This window comes from Patagioenas fasciata, chromosome 3 (genome assembly GCF_037038585.1).
Source record: "Patagioenas fasciata isolate bPatFas1 chromosome 3, bPatFas1.hap1, whole genome shotgun sequence".
NCBI lineage: Eukaryota > Metazoa > Chordata > Aves > Columbiformes > Columbidae > Patagioenas > Patagioenas fasciata.
Genome location: NC_092522.1, coordinates 1981234 through 2008957, shown reverse-complemented (window position 1 = coordinate 2008957; position 27724 = coordinate 1981234). Strand labels below are relative to the sequence as shown.

The 27724-nt window shown below is 44.1% G+C and overlaps 1 protein-coding gene across 8 annotated transcripts in view; it reads right to left on the bottom strand.

The window, feature by feature from the left end:
- The window catches only part of CCDC85A (coiled-coil domain containing 85A), a 209549-nt gene that overhangs the window by 71014 nt on the left and 110811 nt on the right, over positions 1-27724 (bottom strand). For 5 of the 8 annotated variants that reach the window (XM_071805634.1, XM_071805637.1, XM_071805638.1 and 2 more), the window contains 2 exons: positions 9852-9928; positions 463-582 (listed from right to left, as the gene is read on the bottom strand). In XM_071805634.1, the coding sequence (XP_071661735.1) occupies positions 463-582; positions 9852-9928 (197 nt within the window). The remainder of the gene's footprint in view (positions 1-462; positions 583-9851; positions 9929-27724) is intronic. The other 3 variants (XM_065835620.2, XM_071805635.1, XM_071805636.1) reach the window with 1 other exon arrangement.

Here is a 27724-nt window from a genome sequence, read left to right as displayed (position 1 = left end):
CTTGCACAGAGGTTCCAATGCTGACTTTGCATGATCTTCAGCCCAAAGTTCTGCTATTTCTATTATGAATATACCATGCTCATTGGTTTTATCTTTGCATTAAGGTATTTCTCTCTACATGGGTTATAGGTATCCATTATATTCCACTGGAGAACAAATATGCACCCTAAATGAAGTAGAAAGACTTTCTAATTCAGAAAAATGCCACTTTCAGCTTCAAAGATGAACTGTACAAGTGTAATTTGGAGAGAGGCTACAGCTGGCATCACCCCCATGCTACAGGCTGCATCCCTGCCCCGAGAAACACACAGGCCACAGATGCGATGAGTGACAAACAGAAAAACGACCCCGCTCATGACAGCAACATCCCAGCGGTGCGCAGAGGAATGTTGCCAGGACAATACGACACGTGTTGAGCAACAGACAGGACGTTTTGCATGGACTGTACCGGAGGAGCGTTACCTTCAGAGCATTTACCACCGAGTCAGGCTGCGGAGAGGCCGAGCCATGTCCACTGCCGCTGGCTGGCTCGTTTGCAGAGCGGTAACTCCCCTCCGCCCCTCCGGCCATCCTAATGGGATCCTTCGCAAAAAATTAAACACTCTTTAATAAAGAAAAGGGTTGGTAACTATTTAAAACAAATGTCAGTTATTTATTGTTGTTTTTAAAAAGGCTGAGAAGGCATGTTTCACTCCAAAGTCCCCCTCTTTCTGTGCCACAGTAACCGAGGTCCACGAGAGGCAGCTCGAGCGCTGCTGTGGAGCGTCACCCAAATGCTCTGGCCCTCCAGGGTGTCCAGCTGGAAAATCAGGACATAGTAATAAAATTCCGTATGTACCTATGTTGCCTCACAAAAGCGCTGCAAGGTTCAGAGATTTCAACTCCAGAGGAAGCTTTTGAGAACATCTAATTTTATCCCAACAGTTCTGGAGGTTGTTCCTTCTACAAAACTCCCATTTTTCAAACGTTGCTGCGAGGTTTGCACGACAAGCTCAGGCGCAGCAGAGCAGGGAGGGGGCCGGGAGCTGCCTGACCTGCTCTTCACTGGCATTCTTCACCAAGAATTTAAAAATTAAAATATATATATATATATACACACAAATAAAGAAGAAAACCATTTCAAAGACTGAGAGATTAAAAGTTCCTTTCTTAGAGAGTAGGAAACATTAAGAAACAATGTAGCAGTAATTCCTGCTGGAATGTGTGGGGAATGCTTTTCCGAAGGAAAAATAATGACAGTGGAAAGAGCCTCTGATCAAAATCAGTGCCCAATGGGCATAATTTGCCCCGCTCGGCAAACACACAGCACGTTGCCGTCTTTTTGGGGGGTGTCTATAATCTAAACAATAGGAAAGATGAAGGTGGGTGTGGGAGAAAAAGGGCACAGAGAGATGACATGAGGCTGAACTTCACAGTCTGCCTGGAAATGCTTAATTGACGAGTACCCCGGTCTAAAGCAAGTTTATGTGCTGTGCATGGCGGTGAGGGTGAGCCCAGAGGGCACATCGCAGGGACAACCCCAGCACCTGCCCAGCCCAGCAACCATTGGCAGGACTGAACCTCACACATTAAAAAACCCTAAAAACAATTTTAAAAGAAAGAAGAATGCTGAATATACTAAGTCCATGGAGAAGGTGCTTTGAATCTAAATACAAAATCATTCGGTGCACGAACTCTCTTCCAGTGCCCAGCCAAGCGATGGGTGCTGTGCAAACCCAGCACCATGGCCAGGCTGACGACACACGGTGCAGCGCATCATCCCGCAATTCTCCGCAGCAAAGACTATTACCAATTTGCTGGGATGTATGGAGGGAGGTTGAGGATGTATTTTCCTTTGGGAAGGATTTATAGATCTGTTAGTGACTGGGCAGACTTAATGCTATACTTTGGGAAAGGAAATGAAAGAGGAAGGAAAAGAGGTAATAAAGCAGATTGGAGCGATTCTGGTTCAGGATAAATTCCCTTGGTCAGCTTTGGTTTACTTACAATTCAAAGTATTTTGTTTCTTTACTGACTCCAGAGCTGGCAAAGACCTTGGTCAGTTTTAATGTTAAAATATAAATATTGCAATTTTAAAAAGGCTGTGGATATTAGTACAGATTGTACACCTAAAGCCTCCTGAATATGAAAAAAAATCACAGCACAGTTTTGTCTCCCTTCACAAGAATGAGCAACTTCTTGTGAACACATTGCCTTAAGCAGCCAGCGTTCTCAACACATGTTGGTAGGAGATTGAAAATTAGTATTTTCCCCGTGGACATCCTTCTCCCTCCTCCCTCTCTCCTTCATAAGAGACAGAAGCTTTTTTAAAACTCAAGGCAGGTTTTGCAGCCTGAAGGCACATCCTCCAGCTCATGGACTTCTCACCTCCGGCCAGGCTGCTCCGCAAAGGCAACCCAGCTTCTGCCTGCGCCTGAGGAAGCTTCTTCCAGCGATGATGGGAGAGAACCAGCCTGAACGGGGGTCTCCCGCTCCTCGGCAAGTCACAGTATCACAGTATGTTTGGGATTGGAAGGGACCTCAATAATCATCTAGTCCAATCCCCCTGCTGGAGCAGGAACGCCTAGGTGAGGTCGCACAGGAACATGTCCAGGCGGGTTTGAATGTCTGCAGAGAAGGAGACTCCACAACCTCCCTGGGCAGCCTGGGCCAGGCTCTGGCACCCTCACCATGAAGAAGGTTTTTCTCAAATTTAAGTGGAACCTCTTGTGTTCCAGCTTGGTCCCATTACCCCTTGTCCTATCATTGTTTGCCACTGAGAAGAGCCTGGCTCCATCATCATGGCACTCACCCTTTACATATTTATAAACATTAATAAGGTCACCCCTCAGTCTCCTCTTCTCCAAACTAAAGAGCCCCAGTTCCCTCAGCCTTTCCTCATAAGGGAGGTGCTCTACTCCCTTAATCATCTTTGTTGCCCTACGCTGGACCCTCTCCAGCAGTTCCCTGTCCTTCTGGAACTGAGGGGCCCACAACTGGACACAATATTCCAGATGGGGTCTCACCAGGGCGGAGTAGAGGGGAAGGAGAACCTCTCTCGATCTACTGACCACCCCCCTTGTAATACACCCGAGGATGCCATTGGCCTTCCTGGCCACAAGGGCCCAGTGCTGGCTCATGCTCATCCTGTTGTCCACCGGGACCCCCAGGTCCCTTTCCCCTACACTGCTCTCTAATATATAATTTCCCAACCTATACTGGAACCTGGGGTTGTTTGTGCCCAGATGCAGGACTCTACACTTTCCCTTGTTAAATTTCATCAGGTTATTCCCTGCCCAACTCTCCAGCCTGTCCAGGTCTCTGATGGCAGCACAGCCTTCTGGCGTGTCAGCCACTCCTCCCAGCTTAGTGTCATCAGCAAACTTGCTGATAGTCACTCAATTCCCTCGTCCAAATCGTTAATGAATATATTGAATAATACTGGCCCCGGTACTGACCCCTGAGGCACTCCACTAGATACTGGCCTCCAACTAGACTCGGCACCATTGACCACCACACTCCGGCTTCTCTCCTTAAGTCCTGCGAGCCTGAGGACACCTCAGCACTACTGACGGCATGATGAGTTTCTGAGGCAGCGAAGCAAAACAAGAGGAAAAGGCACTTCACCAAAGTGGCAGTGTCTGAAAACAAGGTGCCTTAGGAGACTAGAAAATGGTGCTTTGCAGACCTATTGGCACAGCTGCTGCTTGCCAGGGGGGAGCACAGCAACCTCCACCCTCCCACCAAACCCAGAGCCCAGTTTCCTTGTCCCAGGTCCCTCCTCTGCCCAGCCCAGATGACAGCTGGATCCTGAGCGGGACCTTGGGGATGGGAGAGAAACCCTGTTCCCTTCCTCTGCTCCAGCTCCACACGCAGCACTTGCATTCAGCTCTCCAAGCAGGCAGCCAACGCAGCCACATGTTTTGGACAGACCTTTTATCATCCAGTAACAAAGTTGTGGAAGTGGAACTGAATTGGACAGAAGGGATGAAGTTGTGACTCCAGAGTGCTGAAATCTGCATCAACTTTGAATATCTTTAGTCATTTTGAGCAGTGCTGCACATCAATATCTGAGATTTGGGTTGTTTTGCTCATCCTACACTGCTAGGCCTCCCTACCGCCCTGTCCCAGCTCTCGTGCCCAAGCTAAACCCTGGTTTGCATGTTGCCTCCTCCGAGTTTAATATGTTCTGTGTGCTGACTACTCCCCTGCAGAAAGCACATTGTCTGAAATAGGTAAAAACCCCAAATATCTCCGGGTACATTGTGCTATAAAGATAATAGAGGGAACTGCAACCACTAAAAGTGCAGATCCATTTTCTGTTGCAAGTACATCTACAAAATATCGAATGCCAACAGGCAACTCCAGTGAATAGAAAGCACAGGAAATCTGACTCAACCCCATAATATCACATAACAAAAAAGTAGATTAATGGAAATTTAGCATCTCCCTCACAGGGACTGCAAAATGTGAAGGATACTCAGGCCATTCTCCCCGAGCGCCAGAGGCAACCCTGCTCTGCACCCTGGGCTCGGCCACAATGAAGACCCCTGTGTAGAACAGGGTGCTCTTTGATGGAGAGAACTCATCATGAGCCTTTCTACTTGAGCCAGCAGAAAACATCATTTTTTCAGTCCTACTGTTGATAAGGAACAGTTCTGAATGAAAAGCACTGTAGCACAGCGCACAGTCCGGAGCTGCAGGCAGCGGCCGTTTGTCCGGCAGCCCCTCCAGAGGGAGCAGCCGCTGCCACCCCACTCGCAGCGTCCCCACAGAATGCAGGAGGAGAAAACACAGTCCCCTCTGCCCCGAGGACACTGGTGTCACCTCCCAGAGCTGAGACAACACGGCTTCCCCGTCTGCTGGGCACCGCTCTGCTTGCTCCCCATCAGAGCCCAACCTCAACAAATGCCCCCAGCCTCCTTCTCCAGCCGCCTTTCATCCCAAAAGCAAGTGGTTTGCTGGGCAATCTGTCCTTCCTGCTGGGTAATTGCCTCACCAGTTCAATCATTACCTGATTTTCAAAACTTTTTTCTGATGCCCCTAGCCCTCAATTTCCCTGTTAGCTCCAAGAATACGCAGGCTGTGTTTGCAAGCTTGTTTCAAACGGGCAGGAGAAAGGGAAAGCACAAAGCAATAAGCTGCAGCATGTTGCTCTGCTGGATTAATAACGCACTAAACAAAAGGCCAACAATTTTTTTAGGGAACATTCTTGTCCTTTATATTACACAATTTTAAAATGTTGCAGTGATTCACCATAAATCCTGTTCTCAAAGCAGAATATCAACTTCTCCATATTGCTGCCAAAATCCAAATATCTGCATCGCACATTTAAAGCCCACTCTGATTTCTAGTGGCCAAAACCACTGCCGGTAACACACCTTCAGAAACAACCATTTTCAGCAGGCAGATAAGGACTCTGCTCACAACCTCAGCTGCTGTAAACTGAAGTCGCTTCATTAATGACCTATTAACTTAAACTGAGGATGAGAGCTCATGAAAGAACAGGATGGGGGGATGCTGTTCATTTACTTTCAGCAAATATTTGATGACATGATTCGGTAACATGGGTTTGTTCAATGGATTTTAATTACATTTTGGTTGAAGGATTCCCCGTTCTTCTCTCCACTATGGAGGGGAGGAGACAAAGAGTGTTGGACTGGGAGTGACACAGATTTTACAAAAAACAAAACCCAAAACACCACTAACCAAATAGTTCCCATCTTCTAATTAGATTTACAACTAGAGCCGTGCCATGCCGAGGGAAAACAAAAAACGCAGATCTCAGCAAAAAGGTTGTTGAAAGCTTTGGAAATGGGTTGAATTAAAATGTGATAAGCTAATGGAAGGGGGGAGAAAGAGGGAAATGGAAAGTGTTGGAAGTGCTTAAAAATAAACTCGTGTGTGCCTAAGGGTCACGCCTGCTATTTCACACTTAAACATATCAGGACTGGAAAAGGCTAGCAAGGATGCAAAGACAAAAAACATGCCTGAAGCAAGAATAAATGAAAGAAATACAACCAAAAGAGATGGAAAAAGACCAAAAGACTTGTAAAGGAAGGAATGAGGAAAGGCAGGAAGAAAAGCCCCCATGAGAGGGAGCAGACGGGCTCTGGTCAGCCCCGCAGCACCGAGGTAAAGCTAAATTACAAGGACAGAGTTTGCAGGGGGAAATGTCTGACAATTCTCCATTCTCTGCCTCTTGCTCCCTCCTCCCCTCTAACAAATAAAAGCTGAAGTAATTTAAACTGGGTCGCTTGCCAAGTAGATCTTTTGCAAATGCATTCACCGTCATTACATGACAGATGTCCGCACTTTCATAACGTTTCAGCCAAGCTTATCAGCCCTGAAATACTACCCCTATGAAAACTCAGGGATATCTTCAGTTAATTGATGGGTGGGTGCCAGGCCCTGGTCTCGCTCCCCCAGCACAAGACACGGCCAGCAGTCCCGCACCATTCCAAGGCTGGGAGGACACTCCTGTTTCCAGTTATCTGAAGTTACTGACATAACAGATCTGTCACAGCCCAGGAAGCTGTAAACTGGGATCTGAATCCATTGTTCAGTCCCTACATGCTTTCTTAATTAGTGCTGACTATCTTCATTACAATATGCACAGACACTACGTTCTGGCTAGAGCACTGGCCATATTATCACATATATTTTTTTAATGTTAGCAGCAAAACTTGATCCGCAGCGCTGCTGTAGTTTGGTGTGCATCTGGAGGCAGGAGGAGGCAGCGGCACTGCCAGAGCCCAAGTGCTGCCGAGACCTTTTGGCCCAGCCCCGCAGGGGAACCAGCCCGGCCTGACATTCATCCAGCAAAACAGAAATCAATGTTCCTGCTCAGTCCTCGCGCTGTCACACACCCTTACCTACCCCAGCGTTTGAGAAGCACCAGCGCAAGCCGCACACCCCAGGCTCGGGCACAGTTTGGCATTCTCAACAGAAGACCCAGCTGCATGCCATAAATCTTAGGAAGTATCTGCTTTCTTGCACAAAAATCCTATTTGTGGCCAGAAAATGAAAGGGTCTGGATCATATCTTGTTACATGCTAGCTGAGAGAACGAAAAAAAGAACAATAACAACAAAAAATGAACAGCTTATTACAGCTCTCGCTAACACAGCAAATCCACAACCCATCTATGGCTTCTCAGAACTCCTAAACCCACGACTGTGCTCTAAACCAGAACAACTGTGCAGCACAGGCAGACACATTAACAGGCTAAGTGAATATGTGCATTTTTATACCTTTTCTATCACCTGAAGAAACAAAAATATTGACTCGGTGGTGGAACTGCACTTCCCCTGACAAAGCAGCCCTTCAGTACAGCAGAGCGAACTAAAACTCAGATTCCACTTGAACAGCAATGGCAGCACTTAAAACCATTTTCTCTGGAAATGTTCTTGCCACTAAACATTAATAAAACCTTTACATTAGACGGCTATGGGGTTTTGAAAAGAAAACTAATATGTATGGAGACCAGCAAAGTGAGAGAAATTAGAAAAGACCCACACATAAGTGATAGATGAAAGGAGTGATTTATCTGAAGAGGGTGTCAACAAAGATGCCAACGCATTTTCATGAGTGACACATAAGCGGAGAAGGGTGAAAAGAAAGGATAATGAAAGCAGAAAGGAAAAAGAAGACAAGTGTGGCAGGAGGAGATAAAAAAGCCTCAGAAAGCAAGACAAGGGCTCTTTGGCCAAGACCCAGCAGAGGTGTCACCCTCAGGGCTCCAAGTTGTCACCTCTCCCGCACCAAGTGCGGCTCCCAAACCGCCCCAGCGCTCCAGCCAGGAGGGGCCCTGCAAAAAAGCAAAAAGCGCTTTCTTCCCAAAGCGCTGGTGAAATTTGAGTGCACAACACTGCCATTGAGGAAGAGCTGTGCCAGAAACCTTCATCAGTTGTGGAGCTCATCGTGTATTTTCAGCTGATTTGTCAAAAGCGCTTGGTTTGGCTCAACGCCCAACAAACTCCCATTCCTCCCATGAACTGGAATGGAAGCGGTGCCAGGAGCTTTGTGTTTCCATCCCGTGTCCTTGTCGCTGTGACAGGCCCTGATCGCTGCTGATCGCACGTCCAGGGTGTTCCTCAAAGGAACAGCAAACCCCCCAAATGAACACACAAATACAATGTGGAGGTAATCAAGTGCAAAGTCAGAATAAGCTCGGTGTCTACATCTCCTTCCTCTCCCCAGAGCAATGACTTTCTTGAGGAGGAAAGGTAAGATTTGCCAGGAAACATGAACCCCTGTCAGTCATTATTTCTTATAATAAAGTCTCCAGAGGCACTAGAAGACTATTCAGAACTCTACTACAGATCCTTGTGCCAACAAAATCAAACATAAGACAAACTTTGACCTGTGTATTTAAAAACAAAAAGCAGTTTGCAGGCTTGCTCACCTCATTCTTCCCTTCAAATCCTCGCAATCAGCATATTTTGTTTCCATTACTTTTGCAACAGCTATGGGCTTAAGTGCTATTTTCACAAGCACGATTTTCTGGTTTTGGCAGCCCATCTAAGATATCGCCAGTGAAACGCACATCCACAATGTGGGTGTTCTGCTCTCTGACAATACCTGGTAACGCATTTCATGGATCTCCACCTGAGTGCTTCAAACCCCAGACAAATAAAAGCACTTTGAAAGATTTTGCCCACAAAGAATGTTCTGCACAATTGATCCCCCATGTTGTTCCAGGCCCGAGACAAACCGCAACAGTATTATTCAGGTCTGTTAACTTTTGCCCTGAACATCGTTCTTGACAAGAAAATAATATTCTTTATCAAGGATGATCTTCCCTTTTGAAGACTGTATCTGTGTTAATAGACAGATATTTAACCATTCTCGCTGTCTCTCTTTTCCAGGTCAAAAAATTAGGGTACAGAGAAGTTACATCAATTGCTCAAGGTCATTGGGCAAGTCAGGAACTGAACAAGAGCTCCAGAGGCCTTTCCAACTGTCATATTACAGGTGAGGAAAAAACAAACCAACCAAACAAAACCCCACCCACAACACACTCATCTTGGCTTATACAAATAAATCCATCTGAGACAGTGGATTTTACTTCTTACTACATTTCACTGCTATCTTAGACTTTATATTCAAATAACAGTAGTATGCTCAATAAAAAGCACTTTTCTTCAGACCAATGTCTTCATTTAAACTGGTGTTTGATTTTAAAAAAATGTAACTTCTTTGTTCTTCTAGTGGGCAACTTCATTTGGAGAGACTATGGATTTTCCTAAGGATTACTCAATGAAATATCATAGAAATATGCACTGGTATGTATGTGTATATATATAAAAAATACAAGTGTCTTTGACTCATTCTTAATGAACTTCAGAATTTTTCATTATTAAAAACAAATTGGGAAAATCTTCACCTTCATATTTACTTATTTATTCAATTTAACTTCAGTCTTGCATTTATGTATCTAATATATTCCTGAAAATATTAAAATAATATAACCCAATTATTATTACTTAAAACATTTGCATTTTTAAAGCAAAATATTTTGGCCAACTATAAAAAGTACTTGATCTTTTAATAACAAGAAGCTCTTGGACTAAAAGCAGAATGTAAAGAGTCAGTTCACTGTGATTTTCAACCCTTAAATTAATTAACTGTAAGTAGCACCTTCCAGTGAATTTGTCTTAGCAAGATATCAACACCTGCAAAGGACAAGAATTAATGAGAGCATTGTCATAGTCTTAAATAAATACCCCACTCAACCATGAGCAAGATGAACAAAGAGAATGAGCGGCCTAAGCGTTCAAAGGCAGCGAGGTGAAGCGCGATTGTTCCTGGGTGTATCTGGCGGGGCTCTCTAGCTGCCGGCTACGGTTCCCACCGGGAGAAGTCACCCACCTGGGGCAGCATGCGATTCTCCTCCTCCAGCTGTCTTACTCTGGCCTCCAGCTGCCTAACATAGGACAAGGTTGATTCTAAAAATCAAAAAGAAAAAAAAACACTCGTATTATCCACAGAGATCTGCTTGTGTTTCGAGCCTGCGCCACATCCTCACTTGTCCTGGCAGCAGATTCCCTCTCTCCCATGGACACTAAACATTCAACTGCTCCTCTTGAGGGCAAAGCAAATAAAGCTGAGACTAGAATTAATCCCGCTCCTTGGTGCTTGTGATTCCGAAGCGCTGCGCTTTAAGTTGGTCCCTTCTCAGACACAAGCTATCTTACAGACTTGAATTCTTCCAACCCATCCCCAGAGCTCTGTGACCTTGTACCGTGTTTTGGAAATACTCCACAGAAGTAACTCATTATCCCGCCGAGCACCATGGAAAAGCCCAGAAAGAGCAGATATGATGTTTCTGCAGCCACGTGTGTCCCCAGGGCCCCCAGGGTTTGATCCTGGCTGACAGCAGTGCGGCCCATGGCACAGCGCTGCTCTGCCGCCTCGGGTGAACAGCAAAATCCTGCCCCTTCTGTTCACAACTGACCTCACCGGCCCTCAAAAGATAATTGGGTTGATTACGGAGAACATGAGTCACTCCTAGGCCGCTCTGTTCCCAAGAATTTTATGTAAGAAGAGCAGATCTATGATCCATCCCTAGAAGCATCCGAGGGCTTTTTTATCACACATTTCTTGGGTCACACAGAATTTCTACTGTTAAAGTCCTGTATCTAAGAGAAATACACACCTGAGTACATAGCACGGGACTGTGAGAGAAAAGGAAACTTCTCAGTGCACAAACTCTGCCGTGACTCCTGTACCATCTTGTCCACAGATGGAATTCCATCACAAACTCAGTCCTGATTCAACAATCCACCCAACTTTCTCCAAGATGTCAATTCCAGTAACATATTCCTACTCATACTACCACATAACTAGTAAAATTCTCTCTCTGACGACTAATGGTACAGAATCAACGCATAATAGGGCAGTACTGTCAGCTGATATAACCCTGCAAAGCTGCGTTGACAACAGAGCTGATCACTGGTTTAAATGGACAGAAGAATTCGGGCACCAGTTTCCCCTGACACCTACTCACCACGCCAGCCTATCCACAAAGCAAAGCGGATGGGAAATGAGGTGCCACCGCTCTTACGAGACCGCAATAGGCTAAAATACGCACCCACAGACAGTGCCTGGGAATTTACACAACGTGATTTGTCAAAAATTATTAATACACAGGAAGGCACTGGATTAAAAATAGCATTGTACAATAAAAGGGAAAGAGGTAATGTGAGGTTCCGCGCGCTCTGCTGCTCGAGGATTTTCATAGCTAGTGATGGGTGCATCTCCGGAGAGTCGCTAAGCCCAGCTCAGATGAGCACTTAGAAGATGAACAGCTTATTTAATTAACTGTATACGACAGGGTCCCTCCCAGCAAATCAGCCTTCCCAGCAGCAGCGCTTTGGGGAGGAGCCGCAGCGGCTCCCTCGGCACTGTGGCCATGAGCGCAGGCAGCGGCTCCCAGCACATCTCCTCTCATCTCAGGCTTTCTCTGGGGCACTCTCTACACAAGATGGTTTCTGTGGAGCCGTCTTTTCGCAGGGACTGAAGCAGGCGCTTTCTCTGGCACCTGCCATCTCTAGACTCTGTGGTGACAAGTCCACTGCCATGGGAGCTTGAGCTCAGACTTCATGCTCGAGTTCCACTTCCCAGCTGTGCCCAGCAGCCCACTTCACACAGGCTCCTTTCTGGATTCTCCCTGGTTCTGGCCCTTTTGTATTTTCTGTTTTGCCCCTGATTAGCTCTTGATGTGGTGTATAGCTCTCAGCAAAGCCTGCCTTTCCGTTTTATTCCTTCACTTGTGCATTGGGAGCCCAGAGCTGAGATCTCTGCTGCTTCAGCTCACACAACTCCGCTGTCACTTCACCACTTCCCAATGCCAGTTCCTACCAGCTCAGGATTTGGTCTGAAATCTCAGGGCCCGTCAACCCTTCTAAAGTGTGAAACAGTTATTTAAATCTCCTTTTGTAATCTGATTAAAAGAGAAAATTAGGTCATCTACCAAAGGCTTGATCTAGCAAATCCTTATTTATGGGAGTTGTCTTGACACACAGACCAGATGCATATATATTTCAGTATCTGTTAATATATTTATGCTTTGATGCTATGAGCTTAGAGGAAAAAAGGAGCAGAAAAGCCAGTCAGGGACATAAGAGATGGAGGTATTGAAAATACAAAGTGAAACACTGTCGCCAAAGCTTAAAAAAAAAAGTTGCATCTTAAAAGGATTTCTGAGAAGGCCTATTTGATCCATCTATTCGTAATCAGTCTGGAGACCAGCAAAGAGCTCTAAATAAAAAGCAAATCTTAAAATGCCTCCAGAAAAAAGTTACCTGATACCACTCCCATTGGCATTCCAGGCAACTTCTCACAAGACAATTAAGCAATTTAAAACTGAAGCAGAATGAACCAATGATAGTAATGCTTTAGTATCTGAGCTGAAAACAAACGTCTCCCAAAGAGAAAGCAGCACAGAAACTCAGCGGCACTCCCACAACATTCCTGTTGTCTTATAATAAAGCAGTTAACGAGATGCTTCAGCGTGTCAGGCAATCACTGCTCCGAAACACAGCCCGCGCAAACAAGATGATCTCTGGCTGATGGCATTAGTTAGAAAACCTTTTTGTCTTTTATCCTTCCCCAAACAGCTTTAGCTCACATTGCTCATTTTCACAGAGCTGTGAGTCCACAGGAAAGCCCTCCCTTATTTGCCGAATCTTACACTTGATGTGTAGACTCCTTGTAGATCAACTTCCAACCACAATCCTGCTGAGCTTCGGGCGCCCAGAACACAACTGGTAAAATGCGCCACCTGTATTAACACCAAAAAGGCTCTACTACCTTCTGGGTAATAGCACAGAAATTGTTAACTGTGTTGAAATCAAACGCGTACTCAGTTGAAAACAAACTATTAATTTGGGCTCACACCTAAATGAGATCTGAGCACGGAGATGTGACGCTACAGTTGCACAACTACTGATTTCATCACCTTTGGGTTTCTTGGTTGAATTATTTGCACTCCTCCCCACCTTCCCTCGCAAGGCCCTTCTACTGGAGCCACAGTTGGGAACAATTCCCATGCTCAGGAACAGATCCCTACCAAAAGAGCTTTCCGACCCGAGTGTCCCGTGCTCCTCGCACGACTGCAAACATGATCACAGTGTGGTGCTTCATGCCAGGGCTGAAAGTAAATTGATTTTTTAAAATTAGTAGAGAGACAGTAATATCCTGCTTTTAGGGCAACACAGTGACAATCTACCCTTTCCACACATCTCTAACACATCATCAGAGAATATCGATATTTACATAGCTGATCTCTTGACATTCACACTCTTGAAGCTAATAAGTATTTCTGGGTTACGTCAGACTTTATCAGCCCCTTACGTTGCTGCCAATGCAATATTTGTGTCTTGGCTTTATCTATTTTTCTGTGACTGCACCTGATCTCAATCTATCAAGTAATTCATGATGTTTTTAGGTTAGATTATCCTCTGATATTTTGGAATGGTTGAGGATGTCATGTTAAATTCTGATACTTTCCTGTTTTTTCCCTGAAGTTTGTGGTTCTTTGCAGACACTGGAGGGTTACAATCTCACAGGGATTGCCCTGCAGAACTTGTGGAAGACGGAGGTCCTGTACCCAGCTGGCAGCTGCCGGCAAAGCAAACACATCAGGACCTCCCCAGAAAGCAAAACCCCAAGTGTTCAACCTACACTTCTACTTGTTCAAATGAGCTTGACTAACACACACAATACAGCAGGTGGAAGGGATTCTATCCAACAATAAGAGGAGTAAGTGAGGTAAAGAAAGAGCAAGAGATGTAACGCCTCTAGTACTTATAGAAACTCAGAAAGTAATGCACAACAAGTGCTCTACCCCAATGACTAAAATCCCATTTTCTGCTTTTTTTAAAAAACACTGATTCATAATTATAATAGTTGTCTGCAAAACTGAGCACAGGGATTCCACAGACCTCCTTCTGCTTAACTTTAAAAGGACAACCCCGTTGATGCACACGATGATCCTTCCTTCATCGAAGTTATAAAACAAAACCAAATGTATAGAATCTTTTAACTTTGGAGAAAAGTGGTACCGCAGTGGATGAGCAAAGCAGACATCCCACAGGAAGGAGAGAAAAATCCTCCAAGCTGAGAAGACTTAGAAGGCCAGCGGTATCAGGAGAAAAGAGTAACACTGTTCGCTACGCTGGACAAAAGGCTGCTCTGAAGCAGCAGCAGCTGCTCCTTATGTCCTCACATCCAGAAAACAGAAACCCCATGATTTCACGATAACGCAAACATCACCTCGCGTCTGTTAACATCAACATTTTCTGCTTCCAGCGGCTCAGCTCTGTTTGGTATTCCTGTTCCTAAAGGAGGTGGCAGAATCTGGACAGCTGTCACATCCCAACAGGCACATTTTAAACACTTACAGTACAAATGAGGGAAACTGCCAACAATTTACCTCAAGAAAGGATTTAGCACGTTATGTACGGTGATACTTTGATGCATGGCAGTGAAGGCTCGGTCAAGGTATATTCAACTTCAGTGGGAAAGTCATCTGTTAAGCTGCTCTTCCTGCACTCTGTTGGCAGGAATATAATAATTGCGTATCAAATCGTATTTTGGACATTCAAATCCACACCCAGCATCGCACAATGAAAACTAAATCAACTCTCAATAAATAGAAGATGAAAAACAAGGCTGTGCAAGCGCTATTTTAAAGCCTCCCGTAATTAACTGACAGCTCCATACGTTTATGAGAGGGTTTCTGTGCTAACCGGGGAGCAGATTCAATGACATGCGAAGTATCTCCCTGTCCTATAATTCCCAGTCATCTGATTTAATTACTTCAATATTAATATTCATGACTAAAACATGTTATTACTGCAATCCATCTCCTTTCAGCTACCTTGTTTGAATATATCAGGAAAAAGAGAGTCAGGCCGCTGGATTTACAGTGCCGCACGTTGACACCACCTGCGTCCCTGAGCTGGTGAAGCTGCTCAGTTTAGCCCGGCAGCGCCCAACCTCCCAGCGGATCAGGTCACCTCTGAAGGTTGTTTTTAGCCCTGTCTTCTGTGATTTTCTATTATGTTTGCACATCTTACATAACGCTCCTATGGAATAAGCACTGGAGAAGTTTTTATGAAGTGCAGCCAGATTCGCCTTTACACAGTGACACCAGGATTAGTGTTATCACCTTAGACAGAAAGACCTTTGCCTAGGGCAAAATTTTATGAAGCTCACCAGAATGTCTAGGAGCTATTTACCACTAAGGCACATATTTTCCCAAAGTTTTGGGGCAGCAAACCCTGTAGCATTAGCGCTAAGACAGGGTTTGCATTTCTCAATATTGCTGTTGTCTGGAATTCTCCCACTCAGAGATTTCTTGTGATTACGGACCCAGCACTTCTTGACTTCTCCCTGTAATTAAAAATATAATTAACTAAGCTTAGCTAGTTCACTGAGTATTTCAAAACTGAATCCTAGCAAAAGGAAAAGCTTACATATGCTAATTCAAACATCCAGAATGCAACATTACCCCTGCCACTTAGTTTTATTTCTCAGGCAACATGTGCCAAGTTTCCCCTTTCCAGCACACGTTACACACAGACACGAGCTCATTACATCATCTCTGTAATAAGATGTGTTTACACAGATTTCATACAAAAGTAGTGTTTTCTCAGTTGCAGCAGCTTTTAACCACAAATTATCTATTTATGACACGAAAACAATCCTTGTCACTGCCTGGAGGCAGCGCTAGCCCTGCCTGTGAGGATGTGCCGATGCTGACTCGGATCGCCTGTGTGTTTGCATCCATCTGGGTCTCAGCGCTGCTTTGGCAAGGCGGGTGATGCCGTTGGGCATCGCTTCCCTGCCGAGCACGCCAAGGAACGCCCCAGCTCACCCAGCTGCCTGGGACACGAGCTACTCAAAGGACAGGCTTGGCTTCCGCTTAAGAACTTTCTTGATTTAGGTTTCTGCTGGAGGTTTTGTTGTACAGCTTTAAGGTGCAACAAAATTCCCAGTTGAATTCATCTACAAATAGAAGCTTAAAAAAAAAGTTTAAAAAACTCTTACGGAGAAAGAAGATTCAACTACAGGAGAACCTAAAATGCTATCAGACCTCAGCCGAGGTGAGTTTTTGTTTCCAACTCTCTGCAGCCATCCGTACCACGCGCTAACAGCTGGATAACGCTGCCACACTAATGGTGCTGTAACACTAACCTTGGTTTGTTTGGTTTTTTGAGGCCAGAGGTGACAACGGCAAACCTTTTCTGGCTGGCCTGCTTGATATCCCATTAGCTCCACTACAGCCTGTGCTAAATGCATTTGCCACGTTATTGATGAAAACTGAGAAAATCAAATCCATTATGCTATTGCTAAAACCTTTCCCACTGGCTGTTAGCTTGTTCTGCTATTGATTTTGTGTGTTTTGTGATTGGTAAAACCCTTATTGGCTCCACTTTGGTAACTGCTTGGGTTTGTCCCCATGCCACACGCTCCTGTTTGCTCACTGGGGGTGTCCCCAGCTGCACGCACATCCCCCAGACTGGAAGCAACTCGCGTACACCTTTCTTATCATGTAGAATTACATTTCTCAGGTTCAAATCATCAGATGTTGAAGAAACATAATGTAGAAAAGTTAGTTTGGCTGAGAATTTTAGTATCGGTACAGCAGGCTACACTTAATAATTATATTGGCTTCCATCTGGGAGTCTGCAATGTAGGCCAGAACTGAAAACTACACCTCCAGGAATTCTGAATCAGATCAGCACCTATGAATCATTTTTATGCTCATCCACTGCCTCGTTAGCAGGTGGTTACCCAACCCGTAAACTCCTTTGTCATGGGTTACTATGTGTGTGACTCACAACCAAATTCAAAGGATGCTCCTGAGGAAGCGGCAATAGAAGGTTTCACATTACTGAAGTCATTGAACAACAGCACACACACTTTTTCATGCTACAGCTACAAAACAGATGCTAGAACTCACAACACCAATCAATAGCCACGTGAATATGTGGAGGAACAACCAGCGCACACTCCTCCTCCTTGTAAGGCCTCTCCTTGTGCAAAGGAAACAACCATTCCCAGTCTGGCTCTACATGGGGCAAGTCTGGATGAAGAGGCAAGGGCTGGAAAGAGGATTTAATTCAGCTGTTATGTATGGGACCCTGTCTCAGGGTACAGGAAAAGCTGCTGGGAGGGCCAGGAGTCTTTTAAGTCCATTCTTAAATTCAGATGTGCAAATTGACACCTGCCATGTCAAAGATCAGGAAAAATGCAACCAACCACTCATAACACTGTTTGGGAAACTCCTCTTACCTGCATAGAGTTACACAGTCCTAACACAACCATTTCTTCAAACTTTTCGTGGCTTCTCTAACTTCTAAATGTTCTAAGTAACTCCTGCAATACAGCAATCCAGACAGCAGGACGGCTTGCAGGATGCAGCATGCTGGGCAAAGAGAAATGCATTTACATTTAGCAAGCACAGGAGGGCTAATAACTGTCTCAACCAAATGAAGAAATCAATTCCTTAACCAATGTCAGAGAGGAGAAGGAAGAGGAAGGAAACAGGGAGCTGAATGCCAAGACGCTAAATTTAGATCAGCTCTTATTCCCACTCTGCCAGTATCCACAAAGAACCTTCACATCTGAGTCGCCACTGCAGTTCACGCAACCCAAAACTCGGAATTAAAGCACATGTCCCAAATACCAAGCAAAGTTACAGCGGCCATCAGCTCTGCACAAACACACCAAAATACGCCAAGCTATATGAATTAACCAGGTAAATTAAGACACTGATGTCCCAGATGTTCTTACTGCTTACCGCATCTCTCAACTAAACGCAAAAGTAAAAATATGAGAAGTTTAAAATGGTTCTGCCATTTGATCTCAATCAGCACTCAAACAACAGAACGGGAATGATACACCCAGCTGCTTCACTCGCACACACATCCTGCAGAAACCCACAGCAAACATTACAGCCAATCACTGAGAAAACCAGGTCAGGACACGGCCCGAATGCCACAAAGGGGAGAAGAAATTCAATGTGTTTCTAGAAATCTTTCACTTCATTTCTAACAGAAGACCTCAGAGTCTCTTCACAACATTGTGGTTATGAAATAAACACATCTCAGAATTTTATGAATGATGAGTCGTCACTAAGGGCCATCATTATTCAAATACACATACAAGATAAATGTATTTGATAAAGTGATGAACTGCAGAGATGTTTCTCTGTGAGGCTTCAAGTCCTTACTCAAATTCTCAACCATAGAATGGTTTTTTTGCTCCCCAAAATCCTGCCTGTATCATTACAGGATGGATATTTACTGGGAAACACAATAGGGGAAACTAGAAGACCAGAAGGTCTCCAAGGGAAAGAGAAGCTACATTTATGCAATTATCCATCTCTATGAACGAGTAACGAGGAGCACTCCTGTGGTCAGGGGAGAGCGGAACGTAGGAACAGGAATTCTGTGATTCTGTGAACGCCAGAGGAAGACGGGCTAATGTGAGGAAACAGTGAAGATCTAAAATTATCAGGACAAAAGGGGTTTCTGGATTAATTTCTCTACATAGAGTGATTAAGATGTAGGACAGGCTATTAAATGTAGTAAAAGATGTTGCAAGATTAAATATGTCCTTGAGACTGAAACCACGCTCTTGCTTCCCACAGCCCATTAAAGAGCCATCACATAATAACGCCTTCCTGTCCCTACCGAGCCTGGGCACATCTGAAGCAGGAAAGACGACCACTTTGTAAAATTATTCCACTGGCAACCTCAGCACAGAACCTCATTCTGAGGAAAAATTAACTACCCATTTCACACTGGCAGCTGCACGGTAGCGGAGAAGGCAGCTGTCTCTGTACCCTCCATCTCCTCTCTAAGACCTTTTTGGGCTGATTGTGGAAGGCAGTAATAAAAATAATTATTCAAATTACATGGCTGTTAAGCCAAAATCTGTCAGTGCAAATATGTCACTACTTGTAGGTGCTTCATGTCCAGCAGGCTGTCAGGCACGGAAACCAGAGCCTGGGCTGGTTCCTCCTCAGCTGGAGCATCCGTGTCTCCAGCCCAAAGCCCTGGGAGGGGAAAGCCACAAAGGGATCCTGGGGATTGGGCATCAGGCTAAATATCGAGCTCCAGCTGAAATCAGCACCTGACTAAACTCCTTCAGCACTTGGAAAACTCTGTAGATGCCTCCTGCATGTTCTAGATATGCCAAACAAGCCCAGCCTCAGGGGTACAAGAACGCCTGAAGCAGAGTAGAGCAGGCGCTGCCTAACGCAGGCACATCCGCACATTTTGCAGCCCGCTCTCCTTCCCATCCTGGTGCATTTTGCACATTTCCCCACTCACGTGGCCAGACATGGTTCTCTCTAACCCAAACCCACATTTTTTCCTGCCCTATGGCTGTACCCTGCACTGCTGCTGGGCTTTACAACTAATCAAAGACTGCATTTTATTTTGTGAAATTATACAGATATAAAACCACATCATTAAGTGATTCAGAACAATAGGACTTGTGAGAGGCATAAAACATGGGAACCTATGTTTTATCAGGGCTTCAGAGAAAACCAAAAGCACCACATAAACAGAGTTTTCTGGTTTCTCTCAGTCCCTTTTCACAGTTACTTCACTGCAATCATAATACGCTGCTATTATATTAACAAGATGCTCATTAAGACACTAATAATTTAAAAGTAGTCTCAAACACAGGTAACAAAACACAACACATATCATTGCTGATAGGCTGCACTATCCATATTTATCTGCTTTGCAGCTATCAGTTTAATGACTGTAACGATTTACCTCCCAGCCCCAGCAAGCAGTGGCTGAGCCCCTTGAGCTCTCACAGTGTCTGCAAAGTCTTCAGAGCAAAACCAGCCGAGATTTCCTACATCAGCACGCTCAATAACCAGCTGCCCCTTTCCTGCTTAGCATAACCCATTTCTGCAGTGATCCCGTACAGGTTCCATAGGTCCTGGGACAGCAGACGCCGCTGCCTGTCCTGCTGGCAGCCCCTCTGTCAATGTGGCTTTATACCAGTATTAGTGAAGCTGATCCTTGGGCTTTAATATGATGTGATCATCTTCCTAATTGAAGAGGTTAATGAAGTGCTTTCACTTTACTACACTTCCAAACATTTAGAAGAATGATTCACATACTATGTCCAAGCAGCCCTAAACCAAGGGCAGTAAGTTTTCCACAGAACTACCCATACATCTTCATAGCAAACTTTGCATCAACCACCCAACAAGGCCCTTTCTGGATCTCCACTTCTCACTCCAAGCTGTTCCTTAAACACATGAAACGATGCCACACTCCTGTTGACTGCCCCACGCCCTCTCCTTCTACATTTCAAGTACCTTTTAATTCAACAGGCATGAAATTAGTCAAATATAGGAAGTATTCCAGAACCTGAAAACTTGCAATAATTCTGCAAGTCTTTAAATCATCTGCATTTCTTTAATCAGGGCTATTGTGCTTTGTTCAGTTGTACAAGGGGCTTCGGCATTCAGAGCGTAGAAGGATCCACGGAGCAGTCAAGGTTGAGAGCTCTCACAGCTGCTTATCTGCATCATCGGAACAAAACAAATACTTTAAACAAGCTCTCCTCTGTTTATTTCCTGGTTACTTCACTAATGGGAAAGCAATTTACGTATTTCCTCTGCCCAAGCATATAAATAATTGAGCAAGGATTTTGGTTAAAAAGGTTGTTAGGAACCGTCACATCCTTCACGCAGAGATTTACAAAGCAATTTGTGACCAATCCCCCACTCGGCACAAGGAGAGGGGCTGCGCGACCCCCGAGGCCCCTGGCTCGCCCCTTTCAGCATCAGGTCCCTCTTACACTACACGGTGCACACAGAACCACGAGACAGACCTCAAAAACCAGCTGCACGTTCATGTGCGCACGTGCATGAGAGGTGAGAGTCTTTTTATTTACTACCTGCCTCAGAGTAGCCAGGATTTCATTCTGGTCACATTCTAAAGGGGGTTTTTTTTAGGATTACAAGAACCAAAAATCTGTTCCTTCAGCAGGCAAAGAGACAGCAAAGAGATTTTTGCTCCTTAGCTGAGCGTTTCCTGAGCAGGTGGTACCGTACAGTCACAGTGAGCATGCCTATCTGATGAATACCAGCGCTAAAACTGGAATATAATAATGTTGTGAAATAGAATAAATTCTAGAAAAATAAAAAATACTAACGCTTTATTCTCCCAGCAGCTGCAAACCAGGACTGTATCTCCTGAGACTTTCTAGGATGAAGACAATAAGAGATCATTATTCCCAGAGTTCTGGGCAATGAAAGACATATGTGACTGTACCTATGAACTCAAGGAAAACTACAAGTATTATAAAACATGGGGGAGGAAGAAATTACAAATCAAATTGTATTACACACATATGACCCCTGCAATTCATGTTAGAAAGACAACAAGACTAGACTACCCCCTATTTTATTACATGGGAATGAGATCAGATACTTTAGTTGTAAGGGCAAGGAAGGCAGAATAAGTGTATAAATGAGCTGTCAGCATAGCATTTGTAACAAAATGCAGGCAGCATCCTGAAATTTCTGAAGAAAGCTGAGAAATATAGACAGCCTCAGAGGTTTAAGGCTAGAAAAATGCCATTAAAACAATGTAGTCTGGCTTCCTGCCCTGCGGAGACAAAGGAATTTTGATAATAATTCCAGGAATGCCCGGTTTCCTTTTCGCTGCTGGAAGTGGATGCTGTAAAAAGAAAGCTGGGGTTTTTTCCTCTACAGAAACTTTTGGCAAAAATGGAAAAACAACTGGACCAAAGCTAAGTTTATGAACAACATTTTTTATGTGACTTAGGACATAAATATTAGACCTGTAGTAATAAATCATTGCAGGAGTTATATTCTCCATTTCTGTGTTTTTTGTGAAGCTTGACAACCAATCCATCTGCATTACATCCTGCCATTGATGGGACAACCCTGCTTCCATGTCCATGCACGGAAGCAGCAGGACAAAACCCGCATCCCTCACCCCCGGCGCTTCGCTCATGTCCCGTTGTGCACGGGGAGGAAACGTGTCCGGCGCAGCTGGCAAAGCACCGGGACGATTCCTCCGGGGGTACGGAACAGCACCGAGATCTGTCATGCTACAGTTCAGTGTTACCAAAGCCCCTAAATACCATGAGAAATCTTACACAGAAGATGACCCCCAGCAACCCACTGGTATTTCCTAGATGGTAACAACACTCTGGCCTCCACTGGAGTTTAACAGAGGTCTGTCCTAAGCTCCATTCTGGCAGAAACTGGGCTGGGTTTTGTGCACGTGTCCCTGCCCACATAGAAGAGAAGGTTTTGCTCAAGACTCTTGCTCACAAACTGAACAGAAACCTGAAGTCTTAACAAAGACTAAAAGAAAAATCTCGAAGCAGGGGATTGGAGAATCAAAGGAATCTCCTTTCCTCCCATTCTTCTAATAGCAGCAATTACGGCATACTGACTCCAGAAACAGTTGACACATAAAACAACTTCCTGGAAATGTGCCAGGAGCTCAAGAAAATTATAAGCTTGCCTTTCCTGTAGCATAAACACATTTCAATGAGGCTCCGCAACAATAACAGCAGCAGAATTCTCTGGCAGAGCGGCTGCCGGGTGCTCCGTGTCTCTCTGCTGGCACCCACCAGCACCCGGGCCAGCCTGCGCCTTCCAAGGACAGCGGCATTTCTTCAGAGCTCAGATAACCTTTGCCTGAGTGCTCAGGATCCAATGCCAAACGCTCCCAGCGAAGTGGCACGTCCCGTCATTTCTCAGCGGCCAACAGAACTGAGTAGACCAAAGCACTTGGGCAGCAGCGGAGCTAGAAGAGCAGTAATGGGAACTACCTGCTCTGTTTGCTGGGGTTTGGGGTGGGTTTTTTCTTGTAGTTGTTTTTACAATGGGGTTTTTTTTGGCCCTATTGTAGGAAAAAATAAAAAGGCATTTAACCCATCTCTGAACCACCTCGTAAGCAGGAAAGCAGTAGCGAGTTGACATTTTTTCCACCTTGGTCTCCTCCTGTTCCCACACCTGCTTGTTATAAGCACATTTGCAGATGAAGTCCTTCCAGTGCAATGACTAAGATTCATTTCCACTCCTTGTTCAGGGAATGCTTGCAGGGGCAGTGGACACAGCTGGCTGAGTTCTGCTGAGGATGTGTTCCAGCGTGAGCAGGGGCCTGGCTCCACAGACAGCACTCCCAACAATTTACACTGTACAGGACAGCAGAAAAAGCGCTATGGTCGCAGAACACGTGTGGTGACTAGAGGGAGGGTATCGAAAGACCACAGGCTTTTTCTGCTTTGAATAAGTATTTCCTTCAGTAAATGATCCAAGAATGCAGCGAGGGGTTCACTTCACTGAGCGGAGCGCTAAGCCGGCAGTTGTCACTGGAGATGGGCAGAGGGATGTGGTTCTTCTGTTCCTCACAAAAGGAACTGCTCCCTGCTCTCAGGACAGAGACAGAGCTCTCGATATCACTGTTTCGGTTTGGTTTTCTATACACTAACTCCAATCGCTAGAAGAGGCAAACTCTGATCAGAGAGAAGGTAGAGCTCAAGATTCAACAAGCGTGTTAGACCAGGCTATAGACCAGCGGATCTCCAGAGGTCCCTTCCAACCCAACCGTTCAGTGATTCTGTGAAAATGCTCATACTGGCGTTAAGCACGAACATGCAACCATTGCTCAGTCTGAGAGGAATGCAAGTTTAAAGGGTCAGCTCTCAAAAGGATTGGATCTTTTGCTTAGAAAAAGATTACAGGATGGACTCCCACTTGGACTGGAAGGTTTCAGAATGGAAAAGAACAGGAGAAGGAAGCAGAGCTGGAGAAAGGAAACTCGACCTCAATTTGAACTAAGGAGTGAGACGGATCCCTCATTGTGGAAGGCAGAGGAATGCAGACCTGTTCAGAAAAGTAAAATCAGAGGAAGCAAGTAATCTGTAAACTCATTTTCAGAAAATTACCTTATCTTTACTGCCTTATTCTTGACATGAACACAAGTGTTTCTTACGGTAAAGAATTCCCTGTAAACTTAAAAAGAAGTGATTTTTTTCTCTAGGCAGTTTTCCTCAAGTCATCTATGACCTGCAAAGAAAGTCGTTGATCCCTTGAGCACCAAAGCATTTGCCACTGACCATGTTCAATGTTGGCAACAGCCACTTTTGTTTCAGAAACCCCCACTATGCAATGCCAATCCCTACTTTTCTCTACTACCTCTTGTCAAAGCCCAAATAATATCCACGGCTGGTGCCACCTAACCGGGTTTTTTGCTCAGCTGGCAACTAAGTACATTTCAGAACCATAAAATCTATACATCATAAGTTAAAACTGTCTTCTGTTGAAAACTCTTCGGAATGTACATTTGTTAAGTACCATACTTGCTACAACAATAGGTGCAGTACTGCCAAAAGTGTCATTTTACTCTGTTTTATGAAAAATATTTGTGTTAGCACATAAGATGTTTAACAAGTCTAGTCACCAGTGTCAAAACCAGAAGCTGATGACTCTTCCAGCATAACTGGGTTATCAACATAACACATAGAAAGCTGAAAAAAGAGGAAATACTCTGCAACTGCACAACGTGTTTATAGTGTTAACCAGATCTAATCTCCGGCATTTTTGATCAGTACACAAATTTCACCTGCAAACCATTTTTCCCTGTTTGTAGAGACACAACACGGTTTAAAAGTTTAACACACTGACGTGCCTGTAACTTGACTTTCAATTTTAAACATAGTCATGAAGTCATGAGATGATTTTCCTACAAAGGCAAGACTAAAGCTCAGCCCATGCTTGAGCTTTTATCTTCATTTTGTAAGAACATTCAACCAAATCTGCTGATTCAGATAAAGGTCTTTACACAAAAAAGGACATTTGTCCTCTGGATTCAGGTTTGGAAAATGGGTAGAGTAGGGTAGAGCAGGGTAGAGCAGGGTAGAGCAGGGTATTTTTCACAAATTGTACAGTAGGTGCTGATATTCTGGGGAAATGTCTTTGCAAGTTATTATTTCCTGGTTGGGGATCATGTCTGAAGAAATTTCACGTCACAGAAAAGCCTTCCCACACTGCAAAATATGATTTCCCACACTGAATACTGCGACTCTTCTCAAATTAAATTCCTTTCCCCATTGAAACATTGGATCAAACCCATCCAGCCTGCAGTTTGTTCAGTGCATTGAAGAGATCACACATCGAGTCAAAGTCACTTCGGTCCTTAAAAATCTCTGAAAGGCTCCGTATTTCATTAAAGAGTGCTGGTTGGGAATGCCCGGTTGTTCAAATAGTCTTTACCTGCTAATTGTGAAGTTTACATTTTCACCAGTAATTGCTTTTCATCTACTACTCATCTTGCCACTACAGATTTTAAGAGACTTTAAACACTTCCTACCAAGAACTGAGCCTAACAGAGCGGAGTGAGTCGCTTCACACTATAATTAAGTCTTCCTGAAGCACAACATAAAAGTTAATCAAGCGTGAAAGAAATTAGGGATGTTGTTACTCAAAACACTTAAATTTTACAAGTCATGTTCCTTAACAGTAAGATTATTTCACGTCTGTCATTCATTTGTTCTAGCCGCGCTCTGAAAAGGCGGCAGAAAAATTATGTTTATTTGAAATGTCACCTTTAGCAATCTTCATACCAAGTTGGAGCTCAATAAGCTCATACTACATTAAATTGAAAATCTGTTGAATGAAAGATGAGTTTGACTGAACTGCAGTTTTCCTAATGTAATAGCACATAATCAAAGGTAAGATTGAATCCCCAGCACAACTCGCTCCAGTAAAAAATCTGTTTCATCCTAACAGGATAGGTTAATTACTGTTTCCCCCCCAATAAAATTACTTTGATACAGTTCTTGTTTATTACATTAGAACAAATGATGTGTGCACACTTTTAAGTATGATTTCTGTGTTCATGAGACTCATCATAATTAGCAAACTTCTAAGTCTTCTCCTACTTTTTACACTGTTTACTTGAAGAAACTCTCACTAAGCATCTCAAGAAAGTTTTCGGATTTTTCCCATTCTCAATACAGTCACTGTCTGACAATTTCTGAGACTGAGAATTAATAAAGAAGTATTTTCCTTACATCTTCACATCATCCATCACTGTAAGTATGAGCTTGGATGCTTAGAGATATGCCAAAAAAATACCTGAAAGTCTCCATGTCCTCAAAATTTGGCTTCCTATCTTCTTGTCAAACATGTCTCTTATATTCGACATGTTTATCAGCCGGATAAATATGCACATTGTCAAATTTCCCACTCAGAAGCATCATTTTGACCCCAGGGCAGACATTCACATTGTTATATTTTTGCAGCTGGAGAACCCGTAGAAGACAAAAATGCTTTGAAAAAGGCAGCAGGATCAAGGCCATATGGATGAAGATTTCAGACTGCTGTTGAAGCAAACCAAACTTTTTTTAAAATAATAAAGAAATAAATATAGCAGTCACGTGAAGTTAGATCCTGTGGCAAAGTCAGAGGATGAGTTTCAAAAGAGTGACACAAGCCCCTTTCCAAGTGTGCCACGTAGGGCCTTTTTCAAAGCGCTGGCATATACACAGAAATATTTTGAACACTTATATAGCTATATTTAACCTCTAAAATATACGTCCCATTTCATATTAGTATGCTGCAGATCTTGTGTTTGCTGTGAGAAGAGCTCTACTGCCAATTCCCAGGAATTAATTCAGCATATTATAAACTTATTGCAAGATGAAATATTTGACATTGAATACAGACAGAGATTCGAGACTATTTTGAAGATCTGCACAAGATTCTCCTTTTCACCTTTTCCTCCTGAAGGGTCCATTTTGCTGCCATTTTTTCAGATCACTAGCAGCATGAGAAGGGCCCGTATTTGACCACAATGTGGTTTGTCACGTCTTTTACCTGCCTGGCCCACCATTTGTATTTTTGCCACTTTGAGGGTTTCTCTGTGTCCCCCTTTGCAGGCAACCACGGACCCAAGAGGCATTTCTGAGAATGAAGCTCTGCCCAACTCTGAAGTTGGAGCTTGATCCTCCCCTTTCAAAACAGGAATTGCCCATTTTTACCCCTGGGGTCTCTTCCCATCTCCAGAGAGAACACATCTCGTTTCTCAGCTCATTTCCAACATTACGCACTCACTGACCTATCTCCATGGGAAGAAAGTACTTACGGCATGTTCTTTTAAAGGCTTTTAACTCTTAAAGCGCCATCAATATAATGAAGATCATGATGTATATGCTCATGACATACATTTCCTGTAATAAAACAATTCAAACTGTCCCCATCCTAAAGAGCCACGAGGTGAGGCTGTATGGATAAGATTATTAATGTGCAGGGGCTGAGTGAAAATATGGTCCTGATGGCTCACTTGAGTTATCCAACGCAAGCATTGTCCCCAACGAAGCCACCAGGAAAACACCTCTCTCCATGCCATTCCAGCCAGATGAAAACTCAAGACTTCTAAAGAATGTTTAATTATATGGAGATGTAAAAGCTCACTGAAAGAAAATGAGTCCATAAAAACATAAACGGCTTAAATGATTCTTTAAATTTACATCAGAGCAAATTTTGCAGTTTGCAGGTATTTTTCAGCAGAGCCACAACAGATGGGAAAGCCAAAAAGAGCGAGTGAGAGAGAATTAATTGAGATTCATGACTCTTCTGTTTCTTAAATCCAGATATAACTCATAACAACTGAGTCTTAACCTTGCCCTGAAGTATAATTCATGACAGTACA